This window comes from Anoplopoma fimbria, chromosome 10, assembly GCF_027596085.1.
Source record: "Anoplopoma fimbria isolate UVic2021 breed Golden Eagle Sablefish chromosome 10, Afim_UVic_2022, whole genome shotgun sequence".
Lineage (NCBI taxonomy): Eukaryota > Metazoa > Chordata > Actinopteri > Perciformes > Anoplopomatidae > Anoplopoma > Anoplopoma fimbria.
This window is the reverse complement of record NC_072458.1, coordinates 23,690,119-23,706,566: the sequence shown is the minus strand read 5'-3', so window position 1 is coordinate 23,706,566 and position 16,448 is coordinate 23,690,119. Positions and strand designations below refer to the sequence as shown.

The window sequence follows — 16,448 nt, the reverse complement described above, 5'->3', positions numbered from 1 at the left end:
TCTTCTGAAAGATAAATTTGTGTGCAGGGACTTTATCTGTGGTTATTGAAATAAATAATTTCAGCTCTATTCCTCTCTGTTAACATCATTGTTGGGCAGTGAATGAATGTGTTAGGAATCTGATCATATTTGGCTTTTAGATCGTTTTGTTTTCTGTGCCTTCATTTCGGATTTGAGTGGGTACATTTGTTCATCGTGAGTACGTAATAGCGCTTCACTTTGCTGATTTTAATATTCGCCACAGTCTCTAAAAGATGAGACATACTGGTTTAAAAGTATCAGTGGGAAGAATGAACTTTTAAAGTCAGTCCATCCTGGGTTAAAGGCATCTGTCTCGCTGTCCTAATTTCTCTTTTTGGAGAACGCCATGTGAAATAACTTATCTTACTCACATACTTGTCCAACTATTCTGTCTCTACCCCGTCTCTCCCATATGTGTCTATCACAATATAAGCCACGATGCTTATCGTAATACACATAATTGATTTGCTGAGTACCGTCACATGACATAATTTGCAACACATGTTATTGGTCGGTTTGATTGAGGGCCCTAAAGGCTAGAAAAGCAGCACTGGTTCAAATAAAGGTGCTCTGTACAGAAATTGAGGAATTCTCAATTATCTATCAGTTATAGGTCCAAGGTTCGATACAATGGCGTCTTGGTCCGGACCCGGTTCGTGGTCCTCCTATTAGTGACCCATGGAATAGTTGAATATTTGGGTCCAGTCATATAAGTGACCCGAGATCATTACTGAACTACGACACATGCATTTGGGCTCTAAATATTTGGGGTAGTTTTTTTTTTTGTTGCCCTCTGCAGTTCACTCAGTGGTCTGAGTCTCTAGCCACGATAGGTAGGGGGCATTAAATAACATTTATTTATTATTATAGCATGTATTTTTAATAATTCATCCAGTTAAGTTTGAAATCTGACAATACATATTGTTGAGATATTATTCATCTGAACTTTTTTATTTGATTTCATAGTCAGTTGTTGGATTCATACATCTGCAAGGCTACTCTAATTTATATAGCACTAAATAGTAGCGCCAGTTCGACATTATGTTGATTTTCCAGATGTTTGCATGATGAAAACCCCTCTAAATGGACCTGGCTGAATGTTAATTAAAAATCTCTGACGTATAGTCATCTAAGTCTAGTCTCACTCAAATATCCAATATACATAAATTAATTCAAATATAGGATATCAGGAAAAAGTACTTGAATACAGCAGTAAATGAATATAAGGATTGTAGGACACTTTTAAATATGGAGGGGAGTGGGCACTTGAGTTTCCCCCCACTTTCCCGGTGCCTCTCATCCTGGGCAACTCCGGAAAAGGACAGACTCCCTCCCCTCTCCAGGAGTTTGGTTCCAGAACAAGTGCTTAGCATTGGTTCAGTTCCTTCCCCGCCAGACAGATGAGATTCCACATCCCCAGAGCTAGTCTGTGAGGCCAGGGGTTAGCACGCCTAAATCCAGTCCTTGCCTGCCGCCCATCTCACATTGCAGCGTGGGCCAACAATGCTGCGGCTACATGAAGTTTGTATGGGCTGTACCCTGCCGAGCCCCATGTGATGTTATGTTTGCTTTCCTATTTTTTCTGCTGATCGGAACCATGATTCAAAACCGTGATATGCACGGAACCAAATTATGTGATTCATTTCACTCATAGCAAAGGGGTCCTACTCTTAAATATGCTCTAACATCTTTGACGTAACCAAATCAAGGTACAAAAGTATGAACTAGCTAAGTGGATATAGATGATGATGATGATGATGATGAATATTTTTGTTAATTAGCTTCATGAGAACATTTCTCTGTAACATCTCTGTGTGTGTTATTTTTCCTGCAGAAGTCCTGCAGCTGTTGGTGGTTAAAGAAGAGATCCTACCTGAGCAGCAGGAATGGAGCTCCAGTCTGGACCAGGAGGACCCAGAGCCCCCACACATTAAAGATGAACAGGAGGAACTCTGGGCCAGTCAGGAGGGAGAGCAGCTTCAAGGGATGGAGGAGGCTGATACCAAGTTCTCATTCACTCCTCTGAAGAAAGAAGAAGATGAAGAGGAAGCTCAGTCCTCACAGCTTCATCAAAGACAAACTGAACAGATGGAAACAGAAGCTGAGGGAGAGGACTGTGGAGGACCAGAACCAACCAGGAACCCAGATCCAGATAGAGATCCAGAACCAGATACTGAAGAGAAGACTGGAGACTCTTCTGAAGCTGAACCTGAACACCGTGATGATTGGAAGGAGACCAGAGAACCTCAGCCAGGTTTAAAGTCTTTGAAAAATGATGAAGTCCCTGTCAGTGATTCGAGATGTAGTACTGCTGAGAGACCGTTCAGCTGCTCAGTTTGTGGTAAAGGTTTTACTGAAGGTGGAAACATGAGTAGACACATGAGATGCCACACAGGAGAGAAACCTTTCAGCTGCTCAGAGTGTCCTAAATGTTTCACTGATAGTGGAAATTTGAAGAAACACATGAGATGTCACACAGGAGAGAAATCTTTCAGCTGCTCAGAGTGTCCTAAATGTTTCACTAATAGTGGAAATTTGAAGAAACACATGAGATGTCACACAGGAGAAAAACCTTTCAGCTGCTCAGTGTGTGGTAAAGGTTTCCCTGAAAATGGAAATCTGAAGAAACACATGAGAACTCACACAGGAGAGAAACCTTTTAGCTGCTCAGTCTGCAGTAAATCATTTGCACAGAAGGGAGCTATGACATTACACACAAAAACTCACACAGTAAAGACTCCTTTCAGCTGCCCAGTTTGTATGGACGCATTTAGGTCTGGTAAAGGATTACAGTCACACATGAGAACTCATAAAGGAGAGACACCTTTCAGCTGCTCAGTGTGTGGTAAAGGTTTCGCTGAAAATGGAGAGCTAGAGGGACACCTGACAACTCACTCAGGAGAGAAACCTTTCAGCTGCTCAGTGTGTGGTAAAGGTTTCACTGAAAGTGGACAGCTTGAGGGACACATGACAACTCACTCAACAGAGAAACGTTTCCGCTGTTCAATTTGTGGTAGAGGTTTCACTGAAAATGGAAAGCTGAAGAAACACATGAGACTTCACACAGGAGAGAAACCTTTCAGCTGCTCATTCTGTAATAAATCTTTTTCACAAAATGGAATTTTACAGATACACAGGAGAATCCACACAGGAGAGAAACCTTACAGCTGCTCAGTTTGTAAGAAATCCTTTACATATAGAATTGGTTTACGGACACACGTGTTAACTCACAAAGAAGAGAGACATTTCAGCTGCTCGTTGTGTGAGAAAAGTTTCAATGAAAGTGGAGATCTGAAGAATCACATGATATCTCATACAAGAATAAAGAAATTCATGTGTTCAGTTTGTGGAAAACTGATGAAAGGTAGTACATGCTTACAGAGACACATGAGAACTCACACAGGAGAGAAACCTTTCAGCTGCACAGTGTGTAAGAAAACTTTTGCACAGAGCCGTACTTTACAGACACACATGATAATCCACACAGGAGAGAAACCTTTCACTTGCTCAGTTTGCGAAAAAGATTTCTGAACTCAACGCAGATCTGAAGGTACACATGATGATTCACACAGGAGAGAACCCGCTTTAGTGGTTCTGGTTGCTACAGTTTACCACCTTAGATATCCACCAAGACATTATAAACTTAAGTGTCTATGAGACAATCTAAACTTGTCCACTTCTTTCAGGAACTGCTCTCACGACCATAAAGGCACTTGGTGGTTGAACTCTGTTCTTACCCTGTGCCTGAACTTAAGATAAGACTTGGGGTCATTCCATGTTTTATGGTCTGTCTGTCTGCAGGCTCGATGGCCCCAGTGACCGGACTAAGAAGCGACCACCTGAAGAAGTGCCTTCCTCCACCTGGTTTGTGAAATACTTCAAATATGATTGACTTTGCATCCTGCACGCCAGATCTCTCACTCTTGGCTCTGCCGTTCTGCCTCTTCTCTGGTATTACGTTCCTGGTCTAACTACGGCCTTCCTGTGTCGTCTAATGTGCCATGCAGCTCCGACCTGCGATGCACCAACGTGCTGAAGATTAATTCCAGCCACTATTGACAGCAACCGACTTTTAAACTGGCAAAGATGCCCTAATGACCCCTGCTGCTACAAAGGGGGGGTGAAGATACGTCTCATCCTCGTGCCGAGAGAGATGAAGACGAGGAAGAACGGTTCAAGCCGAACCTCAACGAAGAAGACGACCAGGTTCCGAAGAAATGAGAAAAAAGCTGAATCAACTACCGCTGAGCAGGAGATGGAAGAGAGTGATTCAACCAACTACAATCATCCAACCAGATGCAGAGGCCTTCAGAGGAACAGCCGCCATTCCATGCAGCTTTACCTCCAATCTGCCCATCAGAGCCGTCAGGTGAAACAATACCATTTCCAGATGTAAACGAGTTTGATGTGTCTAAGCCGAATGAATTGAAGTCACGTTATAAAATAATCTTAGATATAAATATTTTTTGACCAAAAGATCTAAATTCAATTTAAATTAAACTAATTCCCTGGTGCTTCTTGAACTCTCAGCTGTTGAACGGTGTCTAAATCATTGGAACTAAATTTAATGTAAAACATAAATCGACAAAGTAAATTTATCAGTCAATGATATGATTCACTGATTCTACCTGGTCAAATTCGATCCTTTTCATTTAGTTGTGGTTCATTATTCATTGTTCTCTTCATCCTATTCTTTATTCTTTCCCTTTATTCTGTTTATTTTATCATTTAGTCATTTATTTTATGTTTAGTAGTTTAGTGATGCAGTTTCTAATACATATTTCATTTATAAAGAGCTTGATCATTTGATTTGTGTGTATATGAAATAAAAGGTCACTGTACAGCTTGAGTAGAACTCCGTAGCAACCCTGAGATTAAAACGAGATTTATTAATGTCACATTTTGAAGTTTTCCTGCGTCCAAATTAAGTCCTATGTCAAAATCCTATATTAGTTAAACTAATGGTGGTAAGTCCAAGTACCATTGTTCTTTTATACTAATTTTTGTTAATAACACTAGTTACATATCCTGATATGAATTACTTATTATTTATTAGACCTGCTAAGAGCAACAACGCTACACAACGCTTTCTTGCTCTTCCCTGGCGTTCCCATGCCAGACGAGATATAGAATCCTTCCAGCATGGTCTTGGTTAACTTTGGACCTCTTACCGGTCAGACATGACCGTCTAAAGTGAGGCCTTGATGAGGATTCTGTTTAAACACCCAAACCACCTCAGCTCGCCCCTTTCAATGCGTAGCAACAGTGGCTCTACTCGGAGCTCCTTCCTGATGTCCGTGCTCCTAAAACTGTCTCCAAGGCTGAGCCCAGCCACCCTATTGAATATGAGGAAATCCCGGTACATCTTATTACTGGGAACAAAATAGTTAAGCTGCTCTAACGTTGGTAAAAGATTTGCCTGCAGGAGTCTGAAGAGGCACATGAGGATTCACACAGGAGGGAAACCATGCAGCTCAACAGTAAAAACAAAAAAAAAAGTTAGGCAGTTCAGTAAGGGACAATACCCAAAAAGTTGTCCTTTATTAGGACATTATCCCTGTAATACTATTGTCACTTGCCAAAGCAAAAATAAAAAACAGGATATATATATATATTTGTATATGTGTATATATATATATATATATATATATATATATATATATATATATATATATATATATATATATATATATATATAACTGGTCTTTCTACATATACATATTTTTATACGTTATAGTTAGGCAGTTCAGTAAGGGACAATACCCAAAAAGTTGTCCATTATTAGCAATTCATGGACCACAGGAAGTCTCTGCAAACTCCATTAACTCCTGATTATGGAGAACTTGAAGGGCGTTATCCGTGTAATACTATTGTCACTTACCAAAGCAAAAATAAAAAAGCGGGATACAAATATACAATAAGTATTGGTACAGTTTCTGGCCAATTGCCAGGGTGAACCTGCCTGTATTCCTAAAAGCTCTTTTTTCTATTTTTTTCTTTTCTATTTTTTCATGATATTTGTTGGTTGAACTATTTGATTTATTACATACATTCGACTTCTGATATGTTGTGTTTAATATGTAGATATTTGTGGTACATAATTGATCATCTCACGTGTTTTAATGAATTTGAACCTCAGTGGACATGGTCCTGCTCAAGGTGTTGTAAGTGCAAATTGATGGGCAATAAGAGTTATGGCTGAATGGGCTGAATAAAGTGAATAAACGCTATGTCTGTGTCTGCCTTATCAATACACCATAAGTGATTTTTATTTAATGTTTTTTTTTAGTTTTTTTTTTTTTAAATAAACCTTTTTTAAACGGTATCGCTGCACGTCACCTCTTTTCTACCATGGATGTTCTAATAATGAGATAACATCTCCATCTTCAAACCAGAATGTTGACAGGTTGATTCCCTGCTCCATCTGTCAGCCTTCTAAAGTGTCCTTGAGCAATACACTGAACCCTAAACTGCCTCTTTTTTACTTTGCCCCCAGGTGTCCCTGTTTTTATTCTAATTTAGGTTAGATATCTTCCAGTCAATTTGAATAGCTGTAGACTAATGCACAATTTAAGCTGAGTGGAAGCTGTATTTAAAAAAAATGTAGTTAAGAAAAACTATGATATCACACAATTCCCTTTTGTTTTTTTAATTAAGTGCTTTTATTTTGTAGGTTCCCCAACAAATTACAGCGGAACCGGATGTTCCGCCATTAGCAAAATGGCGCCTGACAGAAACAGCAGAGCTTCTCTGTTGTGTTGAGAAAGTATCAGTTAACTTCATCAGTACTGATCCATCAGAGTCTGTATCTCTGGATAAACATGTCTGAATGGACTTTGTGCGGTTCAGCTTTTTTTCTGGATGTTTTTCCTCTGACTCATCTCCCGGTAGCCTACAAAGCTATTGATGTTAGCTTAGCATGCTAGCTAGAAACAAAGGGAGACGTAAGTTAGCAACACAGCGTTAACATGTCTAAAGCACAAATACTGAGATCTTTAGTCAACCAGAGACTCACTGCAGCTGCTGAAGAGATATTTGAGCTGTTTGAAAGAACGATAGCAGAGCACGAGGAGGAACTTTCTCGTTCTAAAGAGGAGAACGAGCGACAACGGAAACTCCTGGACGCTGTTTTCAACCCTCCGCTTCGGTTACACAAAGCAGGTTGGTTCTCTCTCACTGTTCAAACACTGACATCAGTCCAATATGGGTCAACTGTGAGGTCCACTGTCTCCTGATGGTTCATCATTCTGTTAAATCAAACCACGTTCTAATACTCATAAAGGTTAACATGCAGGGAAAAGAGTCGAGGTCAGAAAGTGATTGATTACTCAGGTAATGTCTGAGTGGAGTATTTTCTCTTATGTTGGTAGAAGTACTTTTACTGCAGCAAAGATCTGAACCGTCTTCACCACTGTTTATGAGTGAAAGTCCTGAATTGAAATGTGAGTTAAAGGAGCAGTCGGTGGGATTAAGGATGCTTTATTGGCAGCAATATAATGTAGGATTCATAAATAGATTTTAATGACTGTATAATCACCTTAAACTAAGAATCATCTGTTTTTAGTGTCTTTCATATCTACAATGGAAGTTTGAGGCAGAGACGCAATGTTTCTACAGAAGCCCAGAACGGACAAACCAAACACTGGCTCTAGAGACAGCCTTTCATGTTTTTACTTCACATACGGTGGCCTTGTGTGTATGTATGTATGTATATATGTGTGTATGTATGTATATATGTGTGTATGTATGTATATGTATATATGTGTATGTATATGTGTATGTATATGTGTATGTATATGTGTGTGTATATGTGTGTGTATATGTATATATGTATATATGTGTGTATATATAGATATATAGATTTATGTATGTATATATGATATATGTATGTATATATATATGTATGTATATACATATGTATGTATGTATGTATGTATGTATATATATATATAGAGATGTATATGTGTGTCTGTGTATATTCATGTATGTATTTGTATATATACATACTATATATATATATATACTCTTCTGAATGTGATCAGAGAGGGAGAGCGGGAGACTAGACAAATAAGCAAAAACAGAGAAAGTACTAGAGAGCGCAGTACTGAGGCTGCCATCCGAGGCACCATCTTGATATATACTGAACTAGCTAAGTGGATATAGTTTATGATGATAATCTCTCTGTGTCTATTAATGTGTGTGGACTGTCTTCATGCAGACGTCCAGCAGCTGTTGTTGGTTAAAGAAGAGGTTCCCCCTGAGCAGCGGGAGTGGAGCTCCAGTCTGGACCAGGAGGACCGAGAGCCTCAACACATTAAAGAAGAACAGGAGGAACTCTTGACTGGTCAGGAGGGAGAACAGCTTCAAGGACTGGAGGAGGCTGATACCAAGTTCTCATTCACTCCTGTTAAGAGAGAAGTAGATGAAGAGGAAGCTCAGTCCACACAGCGTCATCAAAGACAAACTGAACGGATGGAATTACAAATACTGAGATCTTTAGTCAACCAGCGACTAACTGCGCCTGCTGAAGAGATATCTAGGCTGTTTGAAAGAACGATAGCAGAGTACGAGGAGGAACTTTCTCGTTCAAAAGAGGAGAACGAGCGACAACGGAAACTACTGGACGCTGTTTTCAACCCTCAGCTTCGGTTACACAGAGCAGGTTTGTTTATTAAATACTATATGTGAATCTGTTTCTTCTCCCTCGGATCTGTTCTCTCGGCATCTACATGGCACAAAGTATTTAAATAAAGTTCACGTTTGTTCTCTTTGATAACACCAGCATGGATTTTATAGCTTAGATGTTTGCTTTTTTTCCCGACGATGACATGGCTGTTTTTTGGCAGCTTGGGATTGTGGCAGATTGCTAGCATAAAAACTCTCTTTTGCAAATTTCATAACCGGCGTCCACACTACTTCGGTATTTTACACCTAAACACCTAAACGAAGCAAATAAAAAAACGCTGCTGAAGCCGTTTTAGTTTAAAACTCCAGGGTTGCGATTTAGTCTGGAAGTGCATAAACAGAGACCCTTGACTACAATTAATAATACACCCACGTTCACTACTTGATTTGGTCATATGGGTCACCACGCGTCCTTCCACGATTCGTCACGCCACCGGTAGGAAATAAACAGTAACAGTCTAGATTATTGATCGACTACCAAATTACAGGCTTTGATGACACTTGTTGTTTACTAGTAGATGTTGTGATGTTAAATTATGCGTTTTATAATTCTACTACTGCCTACAATGCTAAGCAAGCTGTTATTGGAGCGATTAGCAAGCAGCGTGTCCAGCAGCATTATTAATCATACGGAGCAGACGTTTGAAGTCACGGTTTGTGGCTTTGAGGAGGGAGATGTACACAAAGCGGAGGACTTTCCTTTTTGTAATCAATGGTTATTTCTTTAATTTTCTTCTGCACAGCTATTGGGACGTTCACAAAGAAACTGTAAACGTGCAAAAGAATGCTCTCCAGTACGAGTTAAGCCAACCTGCAGAGCATGCAAAAAAACTAAACTGAGGAAACGAGTGAGAGATGTGTGGCGACTAAATTTATTGACCCATAATTTAGTAAAACTATGATTTGTTTGGTTCAAATCGCCAATATTTGTCATGTGACTTAGAAACATCTAATAAAAGCAACTTTTATTGGCACACAGTGAAAAAAAAATCTGCATTTAACCTGTCTTAGTATTAGAAGCAGTTGGCCCCTTTTTTTTAATAAAGTATCATATACTGTATATTTATACATTCATATATCTTCAGAGTTTATGTCTGTATGTCTGTCTTTATTTGTGTATATTAAAACTGAACCAAGTAATGTGATCCTTAACACCCATAGCAAAGGGGTCCACCTCTTCAAATATGCTCTAACGGCTTTGAGATAACCATCGACATCTTAATACTCCAGTCAAGGTACAAAAGAATCAGAATCAGCTTTATTTGCCAAAGTATGCGTACGCATACAAGGAATTTGACTTCGACTTTTCAGTCGCTCTCAGCGTACATACATAGAAATAGACAAATAAAAGCAGAAAAAAAGGACAGCAAAGTAGGATAAGGAATGCATAAAAAAGAAACTGTTCTGGTGTCTGGTTGTTTTGGCGTACAGTGCTCTGTAGCGCCTACCAGAGGGGAGGAGTTGGAACTGGTTGTGTCCGGGGTGTGATGGGTCTGCAGAGATGTTTCCTGCCCGTTTCCTGATTCTTGAGAGGTACAAGTCCTGGATGGAGGGCAGGCTGGCACGAATGAGTGTCTCCTCTACAGTCCGTTGTAGTCTGTTCCTGTCCCTGGGGGTGGGGGGGCACCGCCAGTGCTGATAGTCCGGGTGCTGGTTGTGATTTTTCCCAGCCTAACCTGCACCAAGGATTTCATGACCACGGACGTCAGGGCGACGGGCCTGTAGTCATTTAATCCTAAAACGGAGGACTTTCAGGCAGGAGGGTGACACACCGTCTGGGCCGGGGGCCTTCCTGGTCTTCTGTCTGTGAAAGAGCCGACTCACATCCTCTTCGCAGATCCTCAGTGCTCAATCTATAGTGACTCAGTCTTACACAACAGCCTTGATCTATGTTGTACTATTGTGTCTCTTTTCAAATGTTCACTTCATCCTCATGGTCAGATAATAAAATATAAATATAAAATATACAAATGACTGCTTTTGCCAATACGGCTCCCCATTTTCACATCATTTGGTCTAGCCAATCCCATAACCATCCCCCCTTGCCAGCATTGTCTTTAAGTTCCTTCCTCAACCCCCGAATTTTCTCCGTTGCAACAGAAAATGTCCCATCAGGTGCAGTGTTATTGGAGATGAATGTACAACAATGTTTCCCAAACATATGACATACCCCACCCTTTTCAGCTAGAATCCAATCTAATGCTTGTCTGTTTTGCTATGCCACTTTACTGGTCTGGTGTAGCTGCTCACCCAACCCCTTAAGGGCCTCATCAGTGTAATTCATGTATCTCTGTTGATTGTAATAGATATAATTGATCCAGTCCACATTTTGTTCATAGGAATCCAAGGCAGTATAGATTCAAATCCAGCCTGGATCTCATTTTGCGCTTTGAACTCTGATGGTATGCCAAATCGTGGGATAACTTCCTTTGTCAGAACAGTTTCAGCTCCTAGGTTGTTGTTTTTTTCGCACATTGTTTCGAGCGCAGATTTCACATTGGTTCAATACTTAATCCACTATTGCTTGCATAAATGGCGACCAGTACCCTTGTCTCTTTCACCTTTTCAGTGCTTCCCCCTCGAACAGTGATCTTCACTGTGCGATTCTGAAATGAGAATGGTCAGCAATGCAACAGGTGCTAACAGGTGCCCATGGATTTAACGGGCCTGTACCTCCACCTTGCATGGACTGAGCCCCATGACCCCCCTCTCTCCACTCAGAGTCTGGCCGCGGACTCGGGCAATTGGCTCGGAAGTTGCCAGTTTGGCTGTTGTGAATAAACATTGACGACAGAAGGTGGCTACGTGAGTGTTGGTTGTGCAGTAGATGAGGCTCTACGTACGGCAGGCGCAGTTGGTGCTGCATGGTTAGTGATGTCATTTTCTGAACAAAGTCATTAGAACAGGGCTGCTCTCGGCCTCCTCCTCAGTCTCTTGCTTCCATCTTTTCAGCTGCTTGTTAATATATGCAGCTGGATTCTCAGTCTCAGATTGAGGCTCCCCCTCAATGCTTTGGGATCTATTCTGGTAGGGTACACCGCCCTCAAGGCCACCATGGTTGAGTGTTTGCCAAGGTGTATAGTGCCCCTGAGTTCCCCTTATTAAGATTGGATGTTGCCCAGCACAGTATACCTGTCTGGTTTGTGTATGCCAGGTCTGTATCTTAGATTTAAACTTTATTCATTTTGAGCCTCTGCTGGTCCTGCATACTGTATGTTGTTCTGGTTTTCTAATGACCCCCTTCTCTCACAGTCCCTGCTTTCATTCTCCTCTCTAAATCTTTCTATCTTCTTGATCATGCTTTTTGTTTGATTGAGACGTTCATCTCTTTCTGCCTCCATTTCTCTAATTGTGGTATGAGTGAACTTGTGACTTTCAGTTTGACCAGTATCCCGCCAGTAAGACTCTGCTCCTGACCTCCTTCTAGTTGTCTCGTATCGTCCTTCATAACAATCTAATGGTGTTAGTGCGTTTACCTTTCTTCCTGTGCTGCTAAATTTTGGGTTTTGAAAAATGGAGAGTAGCTCTGCTATTCCTTCACTTGAAGCAGACTGGTGACTCAAATTGAGTTTGTCAATGAGAGATGGTGGTAATGGATCGCATTGAGAGTTGGTTATCATACTACTGTCTTTACCTTCCAAGTCTCCATTGACAATGGGACTGGATGGGTTAGTCTTCTCATTGCTGTCTTTCAAATCAAAATCTCCATTAATGTTAATGGTTCCTAGCATTGATGGATAGATTCCTACAGTTTTTGAATAGTCCTGTAGCTGTTCCATTTTGTCTACCTCTGCTTTTCTTTCTTTGAGTTTAGCTAGCCCATCTCTCACATATTTCCTGTAGCGGTGACTTTCAACCTTAAACAATTTGATTGTCTCTAGTTCTAGTTCTTTTTTTCCAGACGTTTTTTGCTTTTATCTTTTGGTTTGTAGTCTTTTATTCTGATCTCCATATCTTCACACACACTCACATCAAATGTGCCCGCCTCTGGCAAGTCGGATCTAGTCCCTTTGTGCGTTTTGCCCATTTCTCTGAGAGTTTCTGGACATCTTTTGCATGTTCTGGGTGTTTGATCCCCACAATAGCCACTGGTCACACTCATTTTCCCTTCTTTTTTTTTTTTTATTGCGTGTTTTATTTAAGACTTACACACTCACACACTTCAAAAGGCAACCGAAAAAGTTAATTTCAGCTTAAATGGTTATCCAGTTTATAATTGTGCTGTTTATTCTGTCAAATAATTGGATTATTTTATTTTTATTTTTTATTAACGTGAAATAATATTGTACGATAATGTAGTATATTGAGTTTTCAAAAACTATTCAGTTTTTGAAAACTCTATTCAGTTATGTATTTAATAATAATATTTATTTTTTTCCTGCTCACTTAGAATTCTGTAACACCTCTTCTGAGTTTCTTGTTAGCGTAGCTTCCTGCCATTGAAAGAAACCAGTGGCCAGATTCTCTCCTATAGTTTAACATATGTATATTTGTGTAAGTTCTTTTTTACTTCTCTAGCGCTGAGAGAAGATCTTTTCGAACCTACGTATCCAACTTCCAATGGAGAGCTGGAGACTAGACACATGAACAAAAACAGAGAAAGTACTAGAGAGCACAGTACTGAGGCTGCCGTCCACGGCGCCATCTTGATATATACCGAACTAGCTAAGTGGATATAGCTTATGATGATAATGGTTTAGTCAATTAGCTATATGAGAAAAATCTCTGTGTCTATTAATGTTTGTTGACTGTTTTCCTGCAGACGTCCTGCAGCTGTTGGTGGTTAAAGAAGAGGTTCCTCCTGAGCAGCAGGAGTGGAGATCTAGTCTGGACCAGGAGGACCCAGAGCCCCCACACATTAAAGAAGAACAGGGGCAACTCTGGACCAATCAGGAGGGAGAACAGCTTCAAGGACTAGAGGAGGCTGATACCAAGTTCTCATTCACTCCTCTGAAGAGAGAAGAAGCTGAAGAGGAAGCTCAGTCCTCAGAGCTTCATCAAAGACAAACTGAACAGATGGAAACAGAAACTGATGAAGACGACTGTGGAGAACCAGACAGGAACTCAGATCCAGATAGACATCCAGAACCAGATACTGATGAGAAGACTGGAGACTCTTCTGAATCCGAGACTGATGACAGTGAGGATTGGAAGGAGACCAGAGAACCTCAGCCAGGTTCAAACTCTTTGAAAAATGATGAAGTCCCTGTCAGTGATTCAAGATGTGGGACTGGTGGGAAACGGTTTAGATGCTCTGATTGTGAGAAAACATTTGGATCCCGTGGAGCTCTTAAGAAACACATGAGAGTCCACACAGGAGAGAAACCTTTCATCTGCTCAGAGTGTGGTAAAGGTTTTACTGAAAAAGGAACCCTGAAGATCCACATCAGAACTCACACAGGAGAAAAACCTTTCAGCTGCTCAGTTTGCAACAAATCTTTTAGACGGAGTTCTACTTTACAGATACACATCAAAGCTCACAGTGGAGAGAAACCTTTCAACTGCTCAGAGTGTGGTAAAGGTTTTATTGAAAAAGGAACCCTGAAGGACCACATCAGAACTCACACAGGAGAAAAACCTTACAGCTGCTCAGTTTGCAACAAATCTTTTGCACAGAGTAGACATTTAACCACACACATGAGAATCCACACAGGAGAAAAGCCTTACAGCTGCTCAGTTTGTAAGAAATCATTTTCACAGAGTGGAGCTTTAACCACACACATGAGAATCCACACAGGAGAAAAACCTTACAGCTGCTCAGTTTGCGAGAAATCTTATAGACGGAATCATAATTTACAGAGGCACTTGAAAGCTCACAGGGGAGAAAAACCTTACAGCTGCTCAGAGTGTGGTAAAGGTTTCATTGTAAAAGCAGCCCTGAAGAACCACATCAGAACTCACACAGGAGAAAAACCTTACAGCTGCTCTGAGTGTGGTAAAAGTTTTATTGAAAAAGAAACCCTGAAGAAACACATCAGAACTCACACAGGAGAAAAACCTCACAGCTGCTCTGAGTGTGGTAAAGGTTTTATTGAAAAAGGAACCCTGAAGAACCACATCAGAACTCACACAGGAGAGAAACCTTACAACTGCTCAGTTTGCAACAAATCTTTTAGACTGAATCAGCCTTTACAGAGACACTTGAAAGCTCACAGGGGGGAGAGACCTTTCAGCTGCTCAGAGTGTGGTAAAGGTTTCATTGAAAAAGGAGCCCTGACGAACCACATTCGAACTCACACAGGAGAAAAACCTTACAGCTGCTCAGTCTGTAATAAATGTTTTTCACAGAGTGGAACTTTAACTTTACACATGAAAATCCACACAGGAAAAAAACCTTACAGCTGCTCAGTTTGTGGTAAGACTTTCTTTGAAAAAGGAAACCTGAAGACACACATCAGAACCCACACAGGAGAGAAACCTTACAGCTGCTCAGTTTGCAACAAATATTTTGCACAGAGGGGAGCTTTAACTAAACACATTAGAATCCACAGAGGAGAAAAAACCTTACCGCCGCTCAGTTTGTGATGAAAGTTTAAAGCCATGTCAGCTCTGAAGTTATACATAATGACTAATACAAGACACAAGTGGCTTTAGTGGTTCAGTTTGTAATAAAGGTGTTACATAAAAGCTAAATCTGACAAACCACATGGCGAAACACAGGGGAGCAACTATGGTGCTTTTTACTCGTTCTTTATTCAAGAGTGTGTTCTTCAAATTTGAGAGTATCACATATTGATTCCTTGCGATTAGTGATATAGTAAACCCTTGATTTCTCTGAGAGATTCATGCTTTGATTAAAGTGACACCTTGTAACATTGGCAGGGAGCTTAGTATTGTCTTTAGTTTTATAAGGTAGTTTACTCATAGCTGCTGTTCATGTGCTTAAGCACAAACAACAGTCAGAGACTAGAGTCAGTCTGTGAAGCCAGAAGTCGGAACATCCAGGTCCCCCGTCTTTGTCACAATGCACCCAACAACGATTCCCATCATTGCGTTGTTGGCCCAAAAGGCAGCAGATCAATGTACATTTTTTGGGCTGATCCTGGTCGAACCTCTGGTCTCATGTCCCGGCAACCAGACTTTCACCAGCAAGCTCCCCGTCCAGGTTGGGACTAGAAAGGGTCCTTGGATTCCCTTTTCTGGGCAAGGTGCCACAACTCTATTCTGTTTGATTTATATATATATATAGTAAGTGAATTCTTGATCTGTCCCCTTCTCTGGGACCACTTTGCCTTGGGAAAGCCTACCAGGAGCTACGGACCTTGACAACACAGCTCCCCTGGTCATTGGGTCACTCACGGCCCTCCAGTACTTTCAGGTGGCGATTCATTGGAGGGGTGTAACAGTCCAAGCACGTTGCTCAATGTTAATATAATCACATTTCCCAGCTTTGTAGTGATGTTTTTACTTTTAAAATAAAAGTATTGCCTTTTTGGGGGATTTATTTTTGTGCCATTTGAATTACTGCACACTGTCCTGTGTCGTATAACCAACATAGTACTGCATAGATTGTGGTATACGTTGTGTAAAATCTGTTTATTTGCATGTTTAGGAGCAGAAATGCAGAAAAATACCAGAAGGAAATTAATGTGTTTATGCGTTGTCTTCTGCAAGTATGTGTTTTCCTTTGTGTAATGCTGTGATTTCTGTTGTCAGTTTAGTCACCCAGTCCCACGCACCTTTTTTACTTTGCCTGCCAGCTGTCTTTGTTTTTCCCCCCCGCGTGCTTTTTAAAAAATAAA

General features: G+C 40.7%; 1 protein-coding gene across 2 annotated transcripts; it reads left to right on the top strand.

The window, feature by feature from the left end:
* Positions 1 to 6,878: 6,878 nt before the first annotated feature.
* Positions 6,879 to 16,448, top strand: LOC129096857 (gastrula zinc finger protein XlCGF57.1-like). Of its 2 annotated transcripts, none has more exons than XM_054605537.1 (2): positions 6,879 to 7,182; positions 13,469 to 16,448. In XM_054605537.1, the coding sequence occupies exons 1-2, from the start codon at positions 6,990 to 6,992 to the stop codon at positions 15,229 to 15,231; spliced, it is 1,956 nt and encodes a 651-aa protein (XP_054461512.1). In that variant the 5' UTR covers positions 6,879 to 6,989; the 3' UTR covers positions 15,232 to 16,448. The 2 variants fall into 2 exon arrangements, with proteins under 2 accessions (XP_054461512.1, XP_054461513.1); XM_054605538.1 differs by lacking the exon at positions 13,469 to 16,448 and adding an exon at positions 8,240 to 8,727.